Source organism: Opisthorchis viverrini (assembly GCF_000715545.1).
Source record: "Opisthorchis viverrini unplaced genomic scaffold opera_v5_201, whole genome shotgun sequence".
Classification (NCBI taxonomy): domain Eukaryota; kingdom Metazoa; phylum Platyhelminthes; class Trematoda; order Opisthorchiida; family Opisthorchiidae; genus Opisthorchis; species Opisthorchis viverrini.
In genome coordinates, this window is record NW_008751856.1 from 890681 (window position 1) to 912369 (window position 21689).

The 21689-nt window shown below is 44.3% G+C and overlaps 2 protein-coding genes across 2 annotated transcripts in view; one reads left to right on the forward strand and one right to left on the reverse strand.

The window, feature by feature from the left end:
• The window catches only part of T265_08077 (hypothetical protein), a gene marked incomplete at both ends in the record, with an annotated part of 23129 nt that extends 5815 nt beyond the window's left edge, over positions 1 to 17314 (forward strand). The window contains one exon of the mRNA XM_009173772.1: positions 17244 to 17314. Coding sequence (XP_009172036.1) covers positions 17244 to 17314 — 71 coding nt within the window. The remainder of the gene's footprint in view (positions 1 to 17243) is intronic.
• The window catches only part of T265_08078 (hypothetical protein), a gene marked incomplete at both ends in the record, with an annotated part of 31678 nt that continues 25444 nt past the window's right edge, over positions 15456 to 21689 (reverse strand). Inside the window, one exon of the mRNA XM_009173773.1 lies at positions 15456 to 15656. Within this exon, the coding sequence (XP_009172037.1) occupies positions 15456 to 15656 (201 nt within the window). The remainder of the gene's footprint in view (positions 15657 to 21689) is intronic.

Genomic DNA, 21689 nt, shown 5'->3' on the forward strand with positions numbered 1-21689 from the left:
TCTCTTTATTTTTGTATACCCAACCTAGCGTAATCATTTTTATTTCTTTGCCACACACTCCTGATAAACTAACTTATTGGGTAACCAGACCACTACAATGATTCCCGATAAGGACGAAACAGCTGTGTAGTGCTTCTCGGTTTCCAAGTATGAAGTGGCTTCACCTACGAGGCAGAGTGGCCACGAAATTCTCAAAAGTTTTCTGACACCACCTTGAATCAATCGATGTTGCCCGATTGTCCCCGAAAGCTAAGAAAAAAGGTGGCGAGAATTTGAGAGGACTTGAATAACCTAGTCCAGTATTGCATAGCCTTGTTAAATTCTGCATGATGTCGTCTGACTCAGTGTACTTCTTGGTGTCTTAACACCACCATCTTTCGGCATCCAAGGCTATTTCTCTCATTCGATCTAGTCTCCGTATTCCATAACGACCGCATCGATCGAAAGCCCACATTTTCAACTGAACCTCTCTGGTGCCAACACCTCCGGCCGTAGATTAAATTCAGTTTGGCGCCATTGTCAGGTTGCATGCTGCTCGACCATTACAAGCAGGTGCTTCTCATATTTCGATCCAGTATCCTTTTGTTTTTTCCTGTTTGCTCTGGTCTTGACAACCATCCTAACTGGTATTCTGAATGGACTGCAATTGAAGTGAGAATAGTCCAACCGCGTAACTAGTTTCGTTTTTATGTCGCACAAGCTATCTTTTATTCCAGGCTGGCTTAGTACTATCTGCGTCTAAAGCGACAATTCATGGCCTGTACATCATTCAACCCACGAGCCGGAAGTTGATTGGCCAGCCTCAACAGCCGAACTCATTTGCGAACAGAATTGACCCTAGCCAATTGGTTTTAGATAAGGTGATTGTTGATTTTTTGCAAAGCTTGACACTGTTTGCAGTGTCCGCGGGGGACATTAACAGTGCACGGCAGAATAGGCATCCCCTTAATAGCTGCCTGCGCTTACATAGTCTATAAAAGAGTTGTTGATATCTACTGATGTTATTGGCCGATTAAAAACAGATTCGTAGCAATCTCATTGGCCCGTTCATGAAGTAACGCAACAAAGCTATTAGTATTTCCTTAGATTGACCAATCAGATCTGTTAGTGCTATTTGTTCTGAGACTGCAATGGTTAATACGGGGACTATTTTGCTAACCCATTTTGGACACCTCCGAGTTCGGGTTCACATTTTAGCTAACTACTGGGTTCTGGAAACGTTATCTTTGAAATAGGACCTGTGATGTAATACAAGAACCTCCAGGAAGTCAAAACAAAGTCAGACCTGGGTTCCCATACGGTATTATTAATGTAAGATAAGTTCATAAATTGTACAAACCTTGAGGGTGGATACTCGTTCAAAACAAATGGTCCACTTGGACTATATTAGTACGAACCAAATGAGCAAACACGCTCTCATACGCGCACGAAGTCGGCTAGGACGACCTCAAGGCTAAATGTGTGAAGTGGTGAGAACAAACGAAACTCCAGTTCATATACACGCCCTAAACACAACAGTGGAGCGGGGGTTACAAATTGGGAGAGAATAAACGTGGGGAATATCAAACGTCAGCGTAATGGATGACACAATGTTGACGAGGGAAAATAATTTACCAAATATACTGCAAGTTTAAGTATCAGAAACGCAGATATCTTCCAGTCCAAGGAGCTAAATAGGTAGATACTGATTGAAACGGGTTGCGGCAAAAACTGAGTAACTAAAGCGGCATTGCTCAAACCCAGCATTAGAGGGTCACGATGTGCGTTCACATCATACAAGAAGTGTGCTTTCAAAAGGCTATTCTATTGATCATTCAGCCTGTCTCATCTTCTTTGCTGTCATTCGCTGAGACGTTGTGGTAAAACAAGACAGCAAATTCAAGCCTGTGGGCCACGATTAACCTGAAAGTCATACCAATAACCATGAGCGACAGACATCCGAGTTGAGTTCTCCCTCGTTTATGATGTTCTTCAACTGAATTTGCCGCAAGAAGACGGCGAGGTGTTTAATGAAAGATGAGACTGTCTTTGTGCGGCATATTCAGCTGAAGAACATCATAAACGGAAGATTCACTTGAGATTCACGTGAAAACCAAGTTGATTGGCAAATGAGTGCATTTGTCAACAGGAACTCGGCGACCGCGCCTACCAGATGAGCCTTCAGAAAACCAAAGCCGGTTGTGGGCTGTCGAAAATTTTTCAACAACATTGTGAGTAGTGTATTACGTCGACACGATATCTCGAATATCGTGCCAACTGGAACACCAGGCGGTCTGTGTTGATGAACATCACAAACCAGCTATTCACCTGAATCTTCCGTGAAAACCAAATTTATTTACACAAGTTCACTTTCAGAGGTTTTGCGATAACGCATTCTGTGAATGTCCGACAAGGCAATTCCAAGAACTCGTGAGTCCCCACAGGAAACACTGAATCCCTCAAGAATTCAATGAAGATAAACGTCCTTTACGCTTGTTCTGCGGGTTTGAAGTCTCCGTGTGCTCTGAAATACAAGGTGACAGTTCTTCCAACTCACCTGGAATTTGGAATTTCTTTCAATTTGGAAGTCACCCGTTGGCTGACTCTGCGTACGTGGATTCGAGCTGCCATTTCCCTTACTTTTTATTGCTTCATTCGTCATCACAAAGGAGAAACACAGCACGTTTGTATTGCGATAAGTTGTCCGGTGGGAACTCAGCCCTGTTCCCCACATACTCCGTGTAAAAACGTTGACGTTCCATCAGTGACCCCGTTCCCGAGAAAGACAACCGCTCTGCTCAGCGCTTGGCTTGTTGCGTAGTGAGCGGTAATCAATCTCAGGGACAACGTCAGTGAATGTCATCCATGAACTTTGGGAATAAAAACAAATAAATGAATCTTGCTTAAGTCTTGAAAACTGTCACTGGGTTTGAACAAACTGAACAGGTCTAGTGGCTGACTTGAAAAAATCAACTTACAACGTATTCTCGGAAACGGGTGTGAGACAGCACATTGGTTAGAGTGCGAATTTACCGAACAGAAGGTCCGTGGTTCGAACCCGACCTCTGCATCTCGACTTGAAAAACCTGACAGTATCCCAGCCCTCGTGCTCACTTCAGGTGTCAGCTAGGCAGTGAAAAAGGTGTTACAGCTGAACGATCACGCTCAATATGGCAGCGGCATTCAACCACTCCGTACTCACGAACCAAAACCGTAACCTGACTCGTTGTGGGTGAGGCAAGAAGATAATGTCGCTAAACACGATGAGTCACAAGATTAAAACTGTTGGTTATTAGTAAAGTCTGTCAATGCTGAAAAGCCGAGGAGCACTCTGTGGCTCCCTAATGAGAATCATCTCATGAAAATCTAGGGATTTTCGAACCAGTAGCCCCCTAGCAATTAGTTTGAACAATTAGCCGTAAGGAAACGAGTGTCTGATCAACAGCGTGATTAACTCGCCCTCTGAGTCATCATTCAGGGAGTCAGTCAATACGTGACCACGTGATGTTGTTGAAGGATATGTGACGACAAGCGATCAGCTGCTCCAGCTTACTTGAACCTGCCTTGTGTGGATGATTCTTTTAGTGAAAGAATAATTATTGGTTCATATGACGGAGTTGGTAAAACCTACTTATCGACATAATTAGTAGTGTACCCCAGGTCCACTTCACCTTGGGTCCTGCGGATGACAGGTTGTGTCCACATTTAGTCTCCCCAGATTCTTATTGTCAACTTTTTGAAAGCATTCTGTAGGCTGTCAGATGAACTATTTTAACAAACTTCTAGAGAGGATAATGCACTACTCATAAAGTTGCTGAAAATACTTCGACAGACCACAACCGGTTTAACCCCTCTTTAGGCTCATCAGATGGGCGCATTCCCCGAGTTTTCGTCAACCTTATGTTCAACTTGAACCCATTCGTATCTAAGGTTTCAGGTGAGTTTTCCACGAAACCAAATTGATTTCTAAAGAGGTTCTTGCGCACCAGACTGATTCGCAGTGGAATCGATTCCATCTTATGGAGACCCATTATTTCGAGAGAATATGGGCAAGGTGAGAAGAAGGTAAGAAAAAGACCTATCATCAACTGGCCATTGAATAAGACAAGTTGTTTTTTAGCCTACCAATACGAGCCAACTTTTGCCTGGTACGAGCCTCTCCCCCTTAACTTCGCACAAGGAAGATGAGGCGATCGATATCTGCATTGCATGATGGGTTGGTCTCTGTTTGACCAAGTGGACGGCCCCTCACGCTAAGCTAAAAGTAAAACCAGCTGAAAGCACTTTACCAGGACTACACCTGGAGAAAGAGAACCGACGAGTGTTCACTTAAAGGTGGCTTTGACTGATGGCTCTTAGTTTCAGTCGTGCCGGAAAACTAAAAAATGTAACCTTTAGTATGCACATTGATAGCTCTTCGGTGAAACTCCTGAAGTAAACACGTAGCCAGCTAATACAATACTCATAAGTTTGCTGAAAACTCTCCGACAGCCCACGACCGGTTTCGCCCTTCTTGGGGCTCAGCAGGTAGGTGCAGTGCCCGAGTTTCCGTCAACCTTATGCTCTACTTGAACCCAAATTTGAATGTTTTCGAGAAATACACTCATTCTCAAGTCTATTTGGTTTTCACGAGAGACACAACTGAGTCTCTCGTTTATGATACTCTACAGCTGAATGTGCTGCACCAGGCCACCTCATGATTCAGTGGGCACGATATTCGAGATATCGCAATATGTCTTCACAAAGGAAACTACTCACAAGGTTGCTGAAAACTCTTTGACAGCTCACTGCCGATTTCATTCTTCTTGGAGTTCATCAGCTAGGTGCAGTCCCTGAAACTCCGCAATATCTCGAATATCGTGCCAGTGAAACATGAGGCGGCCTGTTGCAGCACATTCAGTTGCCTGGAAACATCGCAAACCAATAACTCAGCTCGGCTCGAGGCGAGTCTCCTGCAAAACCAACTGGGCTTGAAAATGAGTGTATTTCGCTAATATAGCTAGCTAGTTGTAAGCAATATTTGTTTTGTTCTAAATATAGAAGTCACTTCCAGGAACCGACTGTTCAGCTTCATTTTTAGATCAATACAAACTCAGCACAATAAAATGAGAATATATGGTAGCTAGTGGAATTTAGTACTGCACAGTGCCATAAAAAATATGATACTGAATGGGATCACGTGGAAAAAAGTACAGAGATAACCTGGAGACTCGAAGTCGGTACTCACCAGATGTTCGAAAGTAGTCAACCCAGTCAGGGTTGAGTATCACCTACGCACATTTGGAACAACTCCGCATCAGCGTATCAAACTCTTTTGGTTGTGACAGCGAGGTTCGAGCTTGGAATGAATTTGGATTTTGGTGTGATGTAACCAGAACGGCACGTTCAGCCTCGCACAGCCAGAGATCGGTTAAAGTCAGGTGAAGAAAGTTGCCACTAAAAGAAGGCTTAGCCATTGAACCCAAAAGTACGTCTCTGAGACGTCCAAATTGTTGTTTCATAGGAAAAAATCCAGCAGCCAACAGTTGATTTGATCACAAAAACAGTGCAATGAAGTGTGTTACTTGTCAGCTCATATCTACTGGGGGGGGGTGAATGGGTCTTCCAAGGCTACGTCCTGGCCGAGCGGTTGGGTGATCAAGCTACTAACCGGGAGGTCACGGATACTTCCTGGAGTTTCATGAGACGCGCACTCCAGATGATTCTCAATAAGAATGAGTCCGCTTTACCCCCACCACTCCCTGGAAGGGCCACTCTCATTGTTGGGGAGGGTAGTCTGTTTAGGTCCACCACGCGCCTAAAAAGTTTTAGCCCCATCAAAGTTTGAAGCCTTGTAGTTGATGTTTAGTCAGAAAGATTGAGCAATCCAAAAGTCGTTTCTAAAAGGTCGATGGACACATTCCATCCAATGGATTAACTATTTACGCTCCCAATTTATCCCGTAAAAATTTGTCCTCAAATGCATATTGCTAGTACTTACCAGGTTCTTCTGTTTATCATGCTGTGTGGTGAACATTCGAGACCATCTGATCAAATGTACCACCAATTAGTGAGCGTAGCTGATCGAAAAGAACACTAACGTGAACACTGATTCGATAGTTCGTTCATTAACCACTTGCAGCTCAGAATTTATGAACCAGTCAAAATCGCTCCTCTCATTTACGTCATCATGTGGCTGTCAGGACGGTCTCAAACAGCCGGGGAATCGACTCCTCTAGTCCGGAATGAATACCGTTCTTGATCGTCCACGTAATCACACTAATCCGGTGGACAACACATCACCTGTTGTAGTTGCGCATGCTGCAAAGTGTTTGACATTAGCCGCGACTGGGACGAGGCCTGCTAGCACGATTGTAAGTTGCCTGCTCCATGTGTCAAGCTAAGTCACTGGGGTATTTCAAGTAATGGAAACGGTTTTGAAAACATTTTTCTGGCAATGTAGTGCGTGAAATCCATTGTGGGCTACGCTTCAGTATTCGCCTTGTTAAGTACCTCGCTATTCACTTCACTATTCCTACGATCAAGAGAGATTTCATTCTTTAAATGAGGTCAATCTATCCAGAAGAGCCCAAAATAATCTACAGCCGTTCTATCCTTGCTGGAAATCATCACGTCATAAAATTCGAGAATGATTCGAACTCTGAAACTCCTTCGGCCTAACAACTTTTGTGAACAACTCACACCCAAATTGGCTATGCTGCCAGTCGTCCTTCAATCACCAAATTCAGATCACGTGGTCGCGTTCTGATTGGCTGCTCGAGTGACGACTTCTCACATGAAAGTTTCAACCGTTGTGTGAATCAGTCTTACTTCTGAACTTTTGTTTCGTTTTGCCTGTAACACACTACTCATAAGTTTGCGAAAATTCGTTCGACAGCCCACGACCGGTTTCGCCCATCTTGGAGCTCATCATGTAGGCGCAGCCTCCGAGTTTCCGTCAACCTTATGTCCTACTTGAAACCAAATTGCACGAAATTTGCGAATATACACTCATTTGCAAACTAATTTGGTTTTTCGAGAGACTCGACTGGAGCCCAGCGAAGCCGGTCGTGGGCTGCCTACGAATTTTCAGCAACCTTATGGGTAGCACATCACGAACATACATGTATCGCGATATCTTGAATATCGCACCAACTGAAACATGAGGCGGCCTGGTGCTGCAAACTCGGTTGCCTGGAAACATCACAAACGAGAGATTCAGCTGGGCTCCAAGTGAGTCTTTCGCAAAACCAAATTAGTTTGCAAATGAGTGTATCTCGCTCATTTTTGTTTGTTGATATCATCGTTCAAACAGCTGATGCGCGCTGAAGCGACACAATGTGATAGAATCAAATATATGTCTTGCGATCGCACAATCTCAAATCTGCTGACTCCAAGATCAATCACGCTCTGGTACGCCTGGACGGTGGCCGTATTATCAAATTCAACATTTATCAAACCATTTGTATTTTTTCTCTTGACATGGACAACCAAAGTGTCAGAATTCGATTTAAAGTCCCCGGTGAACTTTAGCCTTCCGTAACCCTTCGTTGAAATGCATCCGACCTGGTTCAGAAGCACTTAAATTTCGAGTTATGACAGTGGTAAATCGATCTTAAACTTGAGAGCGAGAGAAAACTACGTTCAATGCAGGACAAGGAGTAAAACAAACAAAAAGTTTTCAGAATGACTGATATCTCTTTACATCCATGTATGGCGAGTTACTGACAAAGAAGACAACCTATCAGGCCATCGTGATTGGAAGCAATTTTGCACGACTGATGCCTGCGTTACTGGAGACAAACAATCGCATTGACTGGGCACAATATACTACTTAGTTGACAAATAAAAATAACTCATTCATGGTGCAATGTCAGGTCCTTTTACAAACGATGTTCAATNCACACTTTAGCAAGTCACGTTGATCTCTTCCGATACATTCAGTCCATCAGGTTAGCTGTTCGCAGTTTTGGAATTCCCAAGTGTCCACACTTTCCTTCAGAATACAGCTGACCAATAATTTGGAGGTGGTGAACACGCGGAGAGGGGGATACTCCCAAAACAACAAGTTACATCTACAAGTTCGAGAGAAGTCCTTCAAAATAGTGAGCTTTCTTCAGCGCAACTTTCCCCACAGTTTCCATACTTATCAAGGGCCTTGTGGACCGAATGGATGCGTTTGGCCCAGCGTTTCGATACTCAAGAATCTACTGAGTGCACTCACGATCGTGCATGTTTAAGACAGAGGCACTGAGACTCAACCAGCTCGCCTGCAACCGACGTAAGGTTTTTGGATGAAGAACTGGGCAAACATACCCCCCACTAAAACTTGTGTTCAACCGTTGCATTTCTAAAAAAGACTAGGGGTATTGTAACTACCTGGTCACCCACATACTTGACCGTTCAGATCACAGTCGCTCACTGGATCACGAGAATTGTCTTTTTTATACTCACAAACCACGTCACATTAAGGTGACTCATCGGACATCGATTGTCTGTACCGTCTAGTGAGCGTGGCAACTACTCATGTGCTGATACGCCCACGTACACGCAAACAGACCTACATATAGGGAGCACCAGGCTCGCGGTCGCGCAGGGAGCAAGGAGTCAGCCGAATATTCCAGGTACTCGGACAAATATGGAACACGTGTAGCAGCTATACTGCGGAGAAGACACGTTCCCACCTTCCGGACGTTCTCCAGGGAACTCTTACAGACGATCAGTTCCTCTTTTGAGTTGCTCCCCTTTTGCACTGTATTTATTCTTATACATGTGGCGTCTCACCACTGACAACTTTGATAAAAACTTCTATTGGTGCATATACCTTCTGAATTGTAGTATGCCCATCATCAAAAGTGCACTAATAGTACTTCCTGAGCTACATGAAGACAACAAAAGTGGTGAAAATGCGACGCTGGAAATACCATTATCACAAAAAACGAAGAACCTCGTGTATTTGTGGCGTTTTGTGCAGCTAACAAGCATCAGTTGCCTTCAAAATTACCTTTATAAATTGAAGAAATATAGCTACTAAAAATAGGTGTCTAGTCAACCAATCAAACAGAACAAAGACTGGCTGGAACGCAGTGCACAAGATGAGTAGAGTGGATCAATTGGGATAAAGGAAGAGAATACCTGAATTGGATCGATTCAGCCAATTGAACAGATACATGATACTCAGACCACAGCGCGACAAAAAACCCCACAAACTGCGGATTCAGGTTTGGTCAATTCCCATGCAACCAATCACGTCTTGGATATTAACTACTATTTAGAAACTATATAAGTCGAGGAAACAGGTATACGAACGTGCACTATGGACGTTTCTTTCTTGGTGAGGAAAACGCTTGCTTGTTCGGGTTCACATGTGACCATGAGGTGAACTTTCACACTATCAACAACGTCCGGATGGTCAAACTCTGCTGTGAGGTATGAGTGTACACTCATAGTGTGGCCTCCCCTGAGTTGTTAGATTATAATAAAGGCTTTTGTGTTAAGTGCGCCCCGAAGAATTCATTTTGCTGGCATTTAGAACATGCAACTAAGCTTACAGGACATACAAAGCGTCACTGATTCGCCCAACGGAAGTGAGTAACCAAAAATGTTCGGTGTACTTTAGACATAATTCAGTCATATGGTTAGCCAAGATTTGCTTTCCGTCCACTCGCAGTGACTGGGTCTTGAGATACCATGAAGCTCTGGGATCTTTACGGATGTCAGTCATTCTATCATCTAAAGGCTACAGCTTTTACAAGTTGGCAAAATCCGCCTAACTTTCCTGAATCCGATGGCTTCAGCCCGGATATGAACAGAAGTGACGAAATTCCACTGGTAGGCGGAACCGGTAACCGCCTCGTTTGGTTTGTCTTCCGGTATCACACCTGAATTTACCCCGAACGGCTTTCTAATAAATCCTGACACCTTTCTGACACAAACTTGTTAGTGAATACTTTCCAACACCCAGTTTGCGTCTCTATGGAGGTTCGAACAAATCGAGACATCGTCAACCAAAAGAATGCGGACATAAGGAGCGCGTTAGATGCATTTTCATCCAAAGAAAAGCCGGAACCTGTATAGTTTTACTTGACAGTCTTCTTTATGCGCTCAGGTGTTGTTGAGGTGTCAGATTCTGCGTCGTTGATGAAGCTACGGGATCAGTTTAAACTGAGACAAACTTGTAAGCAAGATAGAATGCTTGTATTGACCACAAGAAGAAACGGAGCTGTTTAGAGAGGCGCTTGAATTCGTTTGTTTAAAAGGGATAAAGCCCTGTACATTCAAGAAAAAACAAGACATGAGATTTCTACGCTCAATATATTCTAGATAACCGAGTAATCACCCTGTAACGACAAGGTGTTGAAACACTGTTACCTCGGAGAATTTGTTGGCTATCGATGTATTCAGCTAGCTTGCCAGTTAGTTTGAAAACATTTCGTCATCAATCGAAATGCGTGGTTAGGAGAAGCAGTGACGATATCTCCTCCTCTGGTGACGAAATTTTTACAGGCCAATTGACAGTAGTAGTTTTATAACCTGTGGACCAATCAGAATAGAGGCGCGCATCACGCACTACCTTGACGCACGTCTAGGCCACATTTGAGTGCTAAACGAGCGGCCAACATACTGGACGTTATTGACCAAGTGGCTGTTAATCGACAGCCACTCTGTTAATTGAACAGATTAACAGCCACTTGATAAATAGCGTCCAGTATGTTGGCCGCCCGTTTAACATTCAAATGTGGCCCAGGCGTGCGTCATGGATAGTGCGTGATGCGCGCCTCGATTCTGATTGGTCCACAGCTGGGAGAGATTCCGATTGGACGAAATTCGCTTACTAAGCTGTTTTTAGGTCTCTTGATTATGACACTCTAATGAGTAGCATTTTGCCCAAAAAATATACTACGATATCTCAGATACTCAATCATGAGGCTCTCTGTGTTAAGGAACAGAATAAACGAGAGTTTCAGCTAGAATTCAGCTGCGTCTGTCGTTGAAACTGGCACGTGTTATGAGACTGTAGGCCAACATGCATTCAAGTATAACATAAGTGTGGCGCAAACTGAGAGACGGTGTCTATCTGGTAAGCTTCGAGAAGGGCAAAACTGTCGTGGCCATCGAAGTATTTTCGGCAAACTTATGAGTGGTGTATTCCACCAAGTGTTTGACCTCGATGACAACACATGTTAAAAACAGGAGGATTGACCTGTGATGGACCCAACATGCCTGTCTTGACAGAAATTTTATTACATATGAATATATCGTCCCTCTGGATATGGGTAACGAGGAAAAATAATGATGTGGGAAACGCCGGTAGACAGAGCGCAGTCATTTACACGACGTCATCCACGAATGAGCGTTATAGCTTCAGTTTATAGGTGCCCACTGACGTCACCCTGAACCGCGGAATAGTCAAAATCCCATTTAAACTTCACGATCGATTAAAATGAAATACGCCAACCAGTGCTACTGTCGTTGATGGTGCTGACGATGATGACTAGGCATGAGAAGGTGGGGATCACAGCGGCTTTACTATTGACGATGAGGTGTTAAATTTTGTCCCATTTCCAAGCTTGCAACCCCACAATGACAGACCTAGTAAACACCGATTCCTAGCTGGAAAAGATGTATTCGTTTCACGAGACGAATTCTTCCCAAGTCCACAAAATCCCGCAGTTCCCAGAAGGACACTCAGTTGGGATTTCCCGTTCTGAAACTAATCCAAGAATCGCGCTCCGACAGACGCAAGAGAAAAAAGTGTTCGGACCAACCTTTGTGTCCACATCACCACTAAGCGACGACCCTGTGGCACGGTGCAAAAACTCAGTTAGTAAATACAACTGGACAGGTTCGGGAATGGTGGCTAAATGTCAGCTAAAAACATCCAAAGATCCCAGTGGTATTTTGGTTGAAAAGTGCAATGAAAGAGGATGACAGTAGTTTGTGATTAAGGAACTAAAACTGACAAGAACTCTCCGGGTAATTGGCGCGGCACTCGGATATCTAAGCCCCATAACAACTTGACTTAAATGAATTTAGTCGCAATGCACTACTCATAAGGTTGCTGAAAATTCTTCGACAGCCCACTACCGGTTTCGCCCTTCTTGGGGCTCATCAGGTAGGCGCAGTCCCCGATTTTCCGTCAACTTTGTGTTCTACTTGATTCATATGAAAAATACAACCAGTTAGGGGACAATGAAATGAAGTTCACACTAGGATCCACGAAACAAATTCAGAGATTTCGTTCTTTCAGTAAATGCTACATATGCTTTAAACCCGACATGTAGCATACAGAGGTTTCATCCTTGTTGGGAATTATCGCCACAGCGCATCTCACTAAGCTCAGAGTTTTCGAACCCGCGACGCTCAGACCAACGGTTGAACTTTTAACCCTTAAGACACCAGCGGTTGGTCAGCAGTGTGATTAGCTTTCAATTAAACGGGACATTGCGCCATTTCTCATCAAATGACGGAATCAATATCATGTGGTCACGTATTATATGGACAGTAAATAGCGCGAATCATCCTCCAATCACAGTAACCACATCACGCGTTCATGCATCTCGAGTGGTGACTTTTCAGATGAAGGCTTTGCTCACCGAATGAATTTTATTTTTCCTCTGAGCTACTTATACATACTCGGTAGTGTGAGTAAATTTGTGAATTTTTTAAGGAGAGACTCCTATCACTGGTGCGCATCTCTCTCGAGTCGCGGCTGATGAAAGAGCTATTGCTTTGCTTTCAAGCATTGAGTGGCTTTACTTACAAAATGAAATGTTTTATCCAGAATGAGCAAATCTCCTCGTAGTACCATCAAAATAATAGTGTAACGGTGACACTACTGATGGGGCATCCGAGTAGTACGTTTTTTGTAAAGCCGCTTCGCGTCTCTTGAAAATTGAGATCTATTGCGGAATTTGTGGAGTCGCATTTGGTTGGAGTTGAGCAACAGTCAATAACTATCCAGAAAAAGTTCAGGAAGACGCGTTCAAGGAGAATATGGATATTCAGTTTTGTAAAAAAAAAGATGCATATAAGCGTTTTGCTTCCCTGTCCAATAGTCTGTAACCGTTCAGTTGGCATTTTCTAATAAATAACTCCGCATCAAAGGCCTTAGTCCTTTAGATGGTAGTTTCTAGACAGCAGACACATGTTGGAATAATGGTTAAAACTGTAATCTTTGTTGACAGCAATAGGTGACACGCATCTCAGAGGACAGTACATCGAACTACTCCAAAAAAACCTTAGGAAATGCATAAGAACGCAAAGTTGGGCCGCCTATCGACCAACAAAAACGGTAACTGATTGGCGCTTTTGGGTCCTTTCTATCCATCTGAATCATCCATTTTCGACCCGTCATTCCAACGATAACTGTCAAACGGTTTTCGCGACAAAGGGGCTTCGATGGTGTCGAACAAATGCTATTACAAATCGGCTCCGGTGGATGGGCTCGCAAATTAGATGTGCACCTGATCTCGAAAACACATTCAGATTTTGAGGAGAAGACAACAGGGTGTGAAAAATGCCCCTAAATATTAGAATTTTTGCTGAGATTTGTGGAGATATCGCAATTAACACATACAAGTAAATAAATAAGTGCTTGCCTGACCAAACTCCACGCTCATTGTCTATTTAATAAGAAAAAGAACAGTAATAATGATAATTAATAATAATAGTGAGAGTAATAATTGCCAAACCGTAACATATTTTTGGTGTCTAGCTGTCATGCCACCCGGAAGAAGCAAGAAGCCTGGGATAACCAAGTCGAGACAAGAGCTGTCGAGATGCCGGAGGCTGAGTTCGAACCATGGACCTTCGCGCTCTAACCACTGAACCATCTCGGTCACAGACTGACCAAGCGGATTGAACCACAAATCCAATGATTCAGACCATCTACTGATGAAAATGTTTCAACCCAAAAGTTTTTGTTCTCGTTTGTTATGGGACCTTCATTACGTACCCGTAGGACGCAGTGCTTGTTGATTTATGCTCTGTACTTCCGGTGCAATGCGTAAATTACTCGCCATTTCTCATCAAATGACGGAATCAATCAATTTGCAGTGCCCCTTCGTGAATCTTCCTGATCCGTGGAAAAAAGCGGGTGCTCTGAATGCGCCAACACGAAATCTCCTACTCAGCGGGATATTGAACTGTCCACGTGACCTCTCTTGTCAGTTCATTTAAGTGGTCTCCACACAGGGAATAACTACTACTACTAACACTACTTCCTACACCCTATTTATCCGCGCACGAAACAGAGCCGTGCGCGGTCACTTGGTCGGTAAGGTAGGAAATGACTTACCCCATAACTCACGGGCTTTCTTAGCTTTTTTTCATGGAAAATCCTCGTATAGGTAACCAATAAGTGTGGCACATAAATCCTGAAGTGTTCCGATTTTTCGTATATCGATCGTCAGATAAATCCTTTCGAAAATTTAAACATCTGTTTTGCTTCACAGGTCCCCGATGAACCCGATTGACCTGCGCTCCTGTTTTTGTGTCTTCAAGAATCCAGTTGATAGCTGACCGGGTACCTCTTTTCCAAATGAGCGAGGTATAAGCCACGTCTAGCGAAACATCTTTCCACTCATCGTTTGAGCAGTAGATGAAATCTTTACCACAGAGGAGACGAATGCTTTCACATCAGGTGTTTCACATCGCTGCCGAGGGAACCTCATTGCTATGAAATTCCTTCGCGAGCTCGACTGGATTTTCTAATCGGCGGAAAACTGAGCGCATTCTAGAGTATCCTGACTTTGACAGTGGACGTGGGTTCTGGAACTACCACAGCGATGCGCAAGATCCGCTGAACATGATACTTTTGACCTGTGCTTTGCCACCGAATTCGACGCAATGCGAACGTCCAATCTGATTGGGCAATCACAACCTATCGATTTGTTCCCGTTTTGCGACATCCAACTACGAGAGGTCGACCAGATTACATGCCATGCGCGCTGCGCACACGGCATCAATGTCTCGCAGCTGGGGCATGTACGCACGATCACCCAACCTCGCGCTTGCCGCATCGAACGGGTCCAACATTACAGCTCCTTGACTGTGGAATGCCCCAACTGCTTCTTCCATCAAACATGGGACAATAATTGGACACCAAGAACGAAATCTCCTATTTTTGAGGGTTACATCAACAAAACGAACGCAAGCGTGTGCAACTATCGTCTTCAATTTCGGAAACCAATCAGTTTTGGCATCGTTTTGTTTGCGAACAGAAAAAAGAACAAGCGGTAGTGAGAGTGTGTGTGGGAGAGAGAGAGTGTGTCAGAGCGAGTGAGTGAGTGAGGAAAAACGCGTGCAAAGTTGAGAGGGTAAACAACACCAGCTCATTTTGAAGATGGTGAATGATTCTGGGCGGGTCTTGAAGTGTAATGTGCCAGTGTATGCCCGTGTGTCAACCATTAGGACAACAACGAAAGAACAAAACAAAAAATGACGAAAACAATAAATAATACGCCTAACCGCAGCAGGCCCACTGACTGTCAGATTCACTGACCAGTTGGTGTTTTCTGGCTGTCAATTGGTCGTTGACCGAATTTTACGTCAAACGGAGGCGTGGGAGCGATTAGTTCCACCTTCTTCGCGGAGCTGACAAAATTTCCGCATCGATACCTCTGGTTAATTGCCAAACCTGTAGGATTCTTTGTGCGTATGGCTCGACCATCGTCTGTGTGACGAGATCTGGAGGCCTAACGAGATTAGGAGCCAGTTAGAACTAGTCTGGACGTAACACACTACTCGAGTGGTTACTGAAAACTCTTTAACAGTCAACGACTCGGGCTCATCAGGTAATCACAGTCCCGTCAGCCATATGTTCTACTTGAACACAAATTGGGTGGAACTCGCCAGATACTCCCTCATGTCTGCATATTAATCTACTTTTAACGAGAGACTCAACTGAATCCAAATGGATCTCTCGTTTATGATGTCCTTCAGTCAAATGCGCTTCACAAGTCTGCTTCATGATTCAGTCGGTACTGCAGCTGAGATCTCACAATTTATTTGCAGAAGTAACACTACTCACAAGGCGGTAAAAGGCAGTTGAATTTAGATAATGTGAGTGCGTTCGCTTTTCACTAGCCATAAACTTTATCTGATTCTGTGGCTTTCAGGTAGCCTTGAAAAGTGTGCTCGAAGTATGCAGTAAATCTCTATGGCCAATCTGGGACCCCGATATAGTGATCTAGACATGATTGCTGGTGTAAGGGGGAAGGCCGTTCGCCGCGAATTCATCTACTAGCAAACGCTAACTAAACGGTTACAAACTATTGGACAGAAAAGTAAACGTCTCATTTGCTCATAGTTTTCAAAAACTGAAAATTCTCAAGAGTTTTCTTGAACTTTCACAAATATTCAGTGACTATTCCGCAATTGTAAACGAATGCTACAAAGCAGTTCCTCAAATTCCTTAATAAACCCCACTTTTCATTAGACGCGAAGCTGAGTTACGAGAAGACAACACACTACTCGCATTTTTCATCAGTAGTATCTGCGGTTACACTGATAGCACAATAACTTAACTGCTCATGAAAAAAGTGACAGAACAATAAAAACCACCTAGTTAGGACGAATAGACAGAACTGCCATGCAGTCTTTTGTGACGATGAATTTCTTGGTCGTTTCATTCTCTATCCGAAGGCAATCTTTTCGGGGTTTAAACACGTGCGCCACGTGACTATCATAATTTCGCAACTCACAGATTCGTCCTGAAAACCTAGCCACCGAATCTTCAAATGAGATTTCGAACCCACGACCTGCCAGATGACAGTCTGAACAAGTAACCGTTCGGCCACAAACTACTGATCAGTAGTGTGATTAACTCGTGTCTAGACTGAATGTGGTGCTTCAGAATGGAATTCACATCACGTGGTCACGTGAGTGGTCACGTCATGTTGAGTGACGACTCCTCACACGTGTGGTTGTGTGTTCATCGTCTGTTCTTCGAGGTCGTACGCATGACTTTTCGTGTGTGTGACGCGTTCTATGGACAACCATTACAGAAGCTGTGGACATCTCTTTCGTTTGATCCTTTTTAGACACAAGAGTCTCTTTCGACCGATTTTCTGGTCCTATTCATCGATTTTTGTATCGATCTTGATTACTACTCATTAAACCGGGTTGATCTGATTCCTATGATCACTTCAAACTGAAAAGCGGTCGTAAATTGGATAGCGCTTGCTGTCTACTTTTTAGGTTAGGCGGACATTCTTGAATAAGTAACCATTAAAAAATAGTTCAAAATTTCAAAATTTCCTCACAATCTGCGGTTTTTACAGGATCTTATCAAACGAATTTAAAGTGTGTTCCCGTCACCATCTTCACGATGACATCACGAGGCATCACGTGAATGCTACACAGTAACTAGCCGAGATTATTCACGGTAGATGCGGCGACGCGATTGAGCATGAGGAGGCGCACTCTCACACATGGGGGTCGAGTTTCCCAATGCAGTGACCCTGGGAACGATTCGAGTCCACATCTGTTATATCTGCTGGTTCGCCAATCTGTGGTATCTGCTGCTGACCCGCTCCAGTGCCCAATGCCGGAAAAAAGGCTCACAGAAGGGCACACAACAGCTATATTCCGAGCAAGCGAGTGCGGGAGCGCGGTGCGTTCGGTGCGAGTGTACAGCGATCACAAGCTATTTATTGGAGGGGCACCCTCTGAACTTGGTTTTGTGCTGACGCACGCGATCTGCTATTGGTACGAGGCTGCGACGCGCTGCATATTGCGGGGGCGTTGTCTGTCTGGTCAACATCTAGCGGAGCCGGGAGTCTCAGTAGATTTCGGGCACTCAATGCTTGCTCTCAGGAATCCGACCTTCCTGATTATATCTACACAAGAATTGGAGCCGTACGACAAATGGATTGCAGGCAATTGAAGACGAAAGAAAAACCTCAGTTGCACAGGGTTTTTTGAGACGATCGCCGTTGTCAGACGTCGTCTCAAGCCTACGTCGTTTGAATGCTTACGCCGATGAACAAGTACTCTGGATCAGCCATCGATTAGCTGCCGGATCAACGCTTTGAACTGACAGCAGATGATAGGCGGAGTTTTTTCCGGTGTGTAAACCGCCATTATACCTCTGTGCGTTTCAGGTGCCAGTCACTAAATGAACAGAATACCGCCATGTCATACTACTCTGGTGGTATCCGGGACGTATGCACTGAGCAAATCAGGGCAACCGAATGTTCGCGATGCTTGAATGACCTGATCACTCTTGTGTCCAGTGGGTCTGTTCTACTGTGCTTCAAACTCAGCGTGCGTCCGTTTAGCAGAAATTTCGAATTTCAGGAGTTCCTGGTCACACAAGGCTCAGATAGCCATACCGTATACGATAGGACCACGGCAGCAGACCCTCGGCACTGATGTTATACCGCCACCGATGACGATGATGACGTACAATAGGAAAAGCTAAAAGTGAAGTGGGGTGAAACATCATATCCAGAGTTTTCAGGTACCACAGGCAAACTTTTTCCATGAACTTCTAAATCTTGTTGGACAGAGCTGATTATAAAAAGCCTCCTTGTAAAGAGGCAATCAAAATTTCGAATGGTTTCATCTTTAATTTTTCTGAAAACGTGAGGTATTACCTGCCATAGTGACGGCGTCGAATGGCCTTGAGAACACGCGACGGTTCTCGTATTTCGTTGAATAAAATTCATCCCGTTCAGTTTATGAACTCATCTCATTGGTCAATCCACTCAGCTACATCGTTCAGAACCGGGGAAGTTGATAAAACGGGCAAATTACCGTACAAGTTGGGAAATCTTCTCTTAGCTTTGACACCCTCTCGGTGCCATGTCATTCAAATGGAGCTCGGAAGTACTGCCATGTTGACCAAATCAAGACACGGATGCCGTTGTTGGGTTCGAACCTAGGAACTTCTGGTCAGCAGGTTCGCTGCTAACCACTGAGCCATCTTGAGCTCAAACCGTATATTAACAGAGATTTTCCGTGCACAGACTGTCGATCGATAGTTTCGGAGTGAAAAGTTTCCCGACAGTTATTTTAGGCCTGAATTCCGATTAAAAGCCGTCGTATCTGCAAGCAATTGAACTGAAATGTTTTCATCTGAAGGCATATACTACACCTGGGTCGAAAAAACAAGTGAGGTGTTGTTACCAAGCACCGGAAACGAGATTCTCGACGAAGCAACTGAGTTCATCCAAATTCACATGATGTTATGCATCATACTACTGGAAAAATCTATGAATCACATCTTTTTCTGGCGCATTGAGACGCACTGCAACACTACGGAGTCAAAAGTCGGAGAAGAGAAACGCAGAGCTGTTCATAAAAATGGATACCCCAGAAATTTCATCTGCCGGACCGTCAGAAAACTCAATTCGACCAACCAAACAGCACAAGGAGGAGCCGAACGAATCACACTTCCATACACCAGGAACATTTCGGAAATGACCGCACGCTTCCCACGACAGTACAACCCAACAGTGCCCCATCTACCTGCAATCACCCTACGGGGAACACTATGAAACCCAAACGGACAATTAGACACCATGTGAAGGACCAACGTCGCGTGACAAACACTACGTGGGACAAACACGAAGAAATACGTGAACACAAACTTGCAACCAAAGGGCACGGCCAATGTTCACTCGTCTCCATTCGTGAAGATCAAGATGAACAAAAATTCAAAAAATCACAAATCGGCTCAAGCAAGAACAGAGAACTAACGAAAATTCGTGAAAGCATGGCACTCCACCGAAAAAGCCATCAACAAACACATCTAAATCGACCCAGTCTATCGACCAGTACAAGCAAGAAAACTGCGGGACGCTGAGGCGGATTAAGTCAAACAAATAAATTTTCGTAATGCACTACTCAAAGGTTGTTGAAAACTCCCCGACAGCCCACGACCGGTTTCGCCCTTCTTGAGGCTCAACAGGTACGTGCGCAGTTCCCGAGTTTCCGTCAAACTTATGTTCTACTTAAAACCAAGTTGCACGAAATTAGCGAAATACACTCATTTTGCGAACTAATTTGGTTGCCTGGAAACATCAAAACCGAGAGATTCAGCTGGGTTTCGGGTGAATCTCTCGTAAAAACCAAATTAATTTGGAAAATGTGTGTATTTCGCTAAAACGAATTAACAATCAAGTCAAACCAGGCTAAAATTAAGGAAACTGCCAAAAATAGAAACCTCTTTCACCGCCAATTGAATTCAAAGAAGAGAGACCACGACGCAGCACAGACCGAGAACGTACCAATCGAAAACGGACATTAAACACCCCCAAAACAGTCACCCGACCAACCAATGGAATACAAGCATACAGGCCACAATGCAGCGCAAGCCACAATCGGGCCAATGATACTGCAAGTAAGGTATACGCCAATTAGCCATTTACACGACAGGATATAAGATACTACTCAAAAGCTATATAAACGCAGCTAGGCAGAGAGGAGAATACTCATGGGGTTCTTCTTTCATGCCCAGTCCCTTGGGATCGTTCTGTTAATGACGTGTATTTTAGGGGCTTCTTGCCTTCAGATCAGGATCCTGTTGTCTGAGTGAAGTTGAAGTCTTTTGATGAGAATGTCCACGTTGATCCACATTTGTTTCTGCTCAGTGCCTCCGTGAAGTCGAAGCCGGAAGGAGAAGTTTAACACTGACAACTTCATGAATCCGCCAGCTGAAAGCTTTTGACGTCTGACAAAACAGGCAATTATACTTTAAAATTGATTTTGCTGTTAACCACAGCCTTCTTATTACCGTGAACCCCGGTCTGGATAGCCGCCTGATCGCCTGGTGCGCTTGGCCAAACCAAGAAAGTCAACGAACCTGCGAACCGGCTGATCTATTGATCAATGTCGCATACAAGCGGGTCAAAAAAGTGATAATAAGAATACAACTCATCTGTCAAGGGCGAGTGAAGAACAACCAATGAAATCTGTTTCAGCGAATACGGTTATTCCGTTGACTGCTATGTAGTCCCGTTACATTCGGAGCTGGTTCTCCTAATACTCCCGAACACGCATACAAGACTGACAAACGTGGTTATCTCACAATGCCAACGATGAACTCAGCTCTTTCGCATTTCTCCCTTCTGGTGCCTGGTGATCCAGAAGCGATGACTCATCGACAATATGGCTTGGGAAATGCACTCAGGCACAGAACTGAATGGGATCCCAGTAAACAGTTGACTTTGCGCCGACCGGTCATCCAGATCAATCAAGCTCAATCCTCTTTGAATGCCCGTTTTGGTTGTCTGAGCTAATTGGAATCACATTTGCGCGGTCGATTCCCGCAGACGACGGAGATTGACCACTTCAGCTGTGTGCTGATCATGAACTGTTTCCGGCCAGCACGAAGTTTCAGCATAAAAGTTCGCATCGCGTAACTTCAAATCAGCCGTGGACCTAGTTGGACCACGTGGCCATCAGCCACCAGTGGAGAGCCACAATTCAAGACTCCTGTCCCTTCCGGGGCACACCACTTGATTCCGATCACGCCATGGTATATTTCCCTTCGGGTCCTCTCATGTCAGAAAGAAGCATCATCTCCGAAGAACTACCATAGCTCAACGGTATCGAGCTGAGCCAGCTCAACTACTCTCAACAGTAAACCAGCGCTGTACTCGTAGTGAGCACGTGTATGAAGCACAACAAAATGTGGAAAGCGTTCACTGCTCTATGACCGACTTCTCGTTGAGATTTCTACCTATGAGTGATGTCAGGAAATCCATACCTTCAGGCAACAA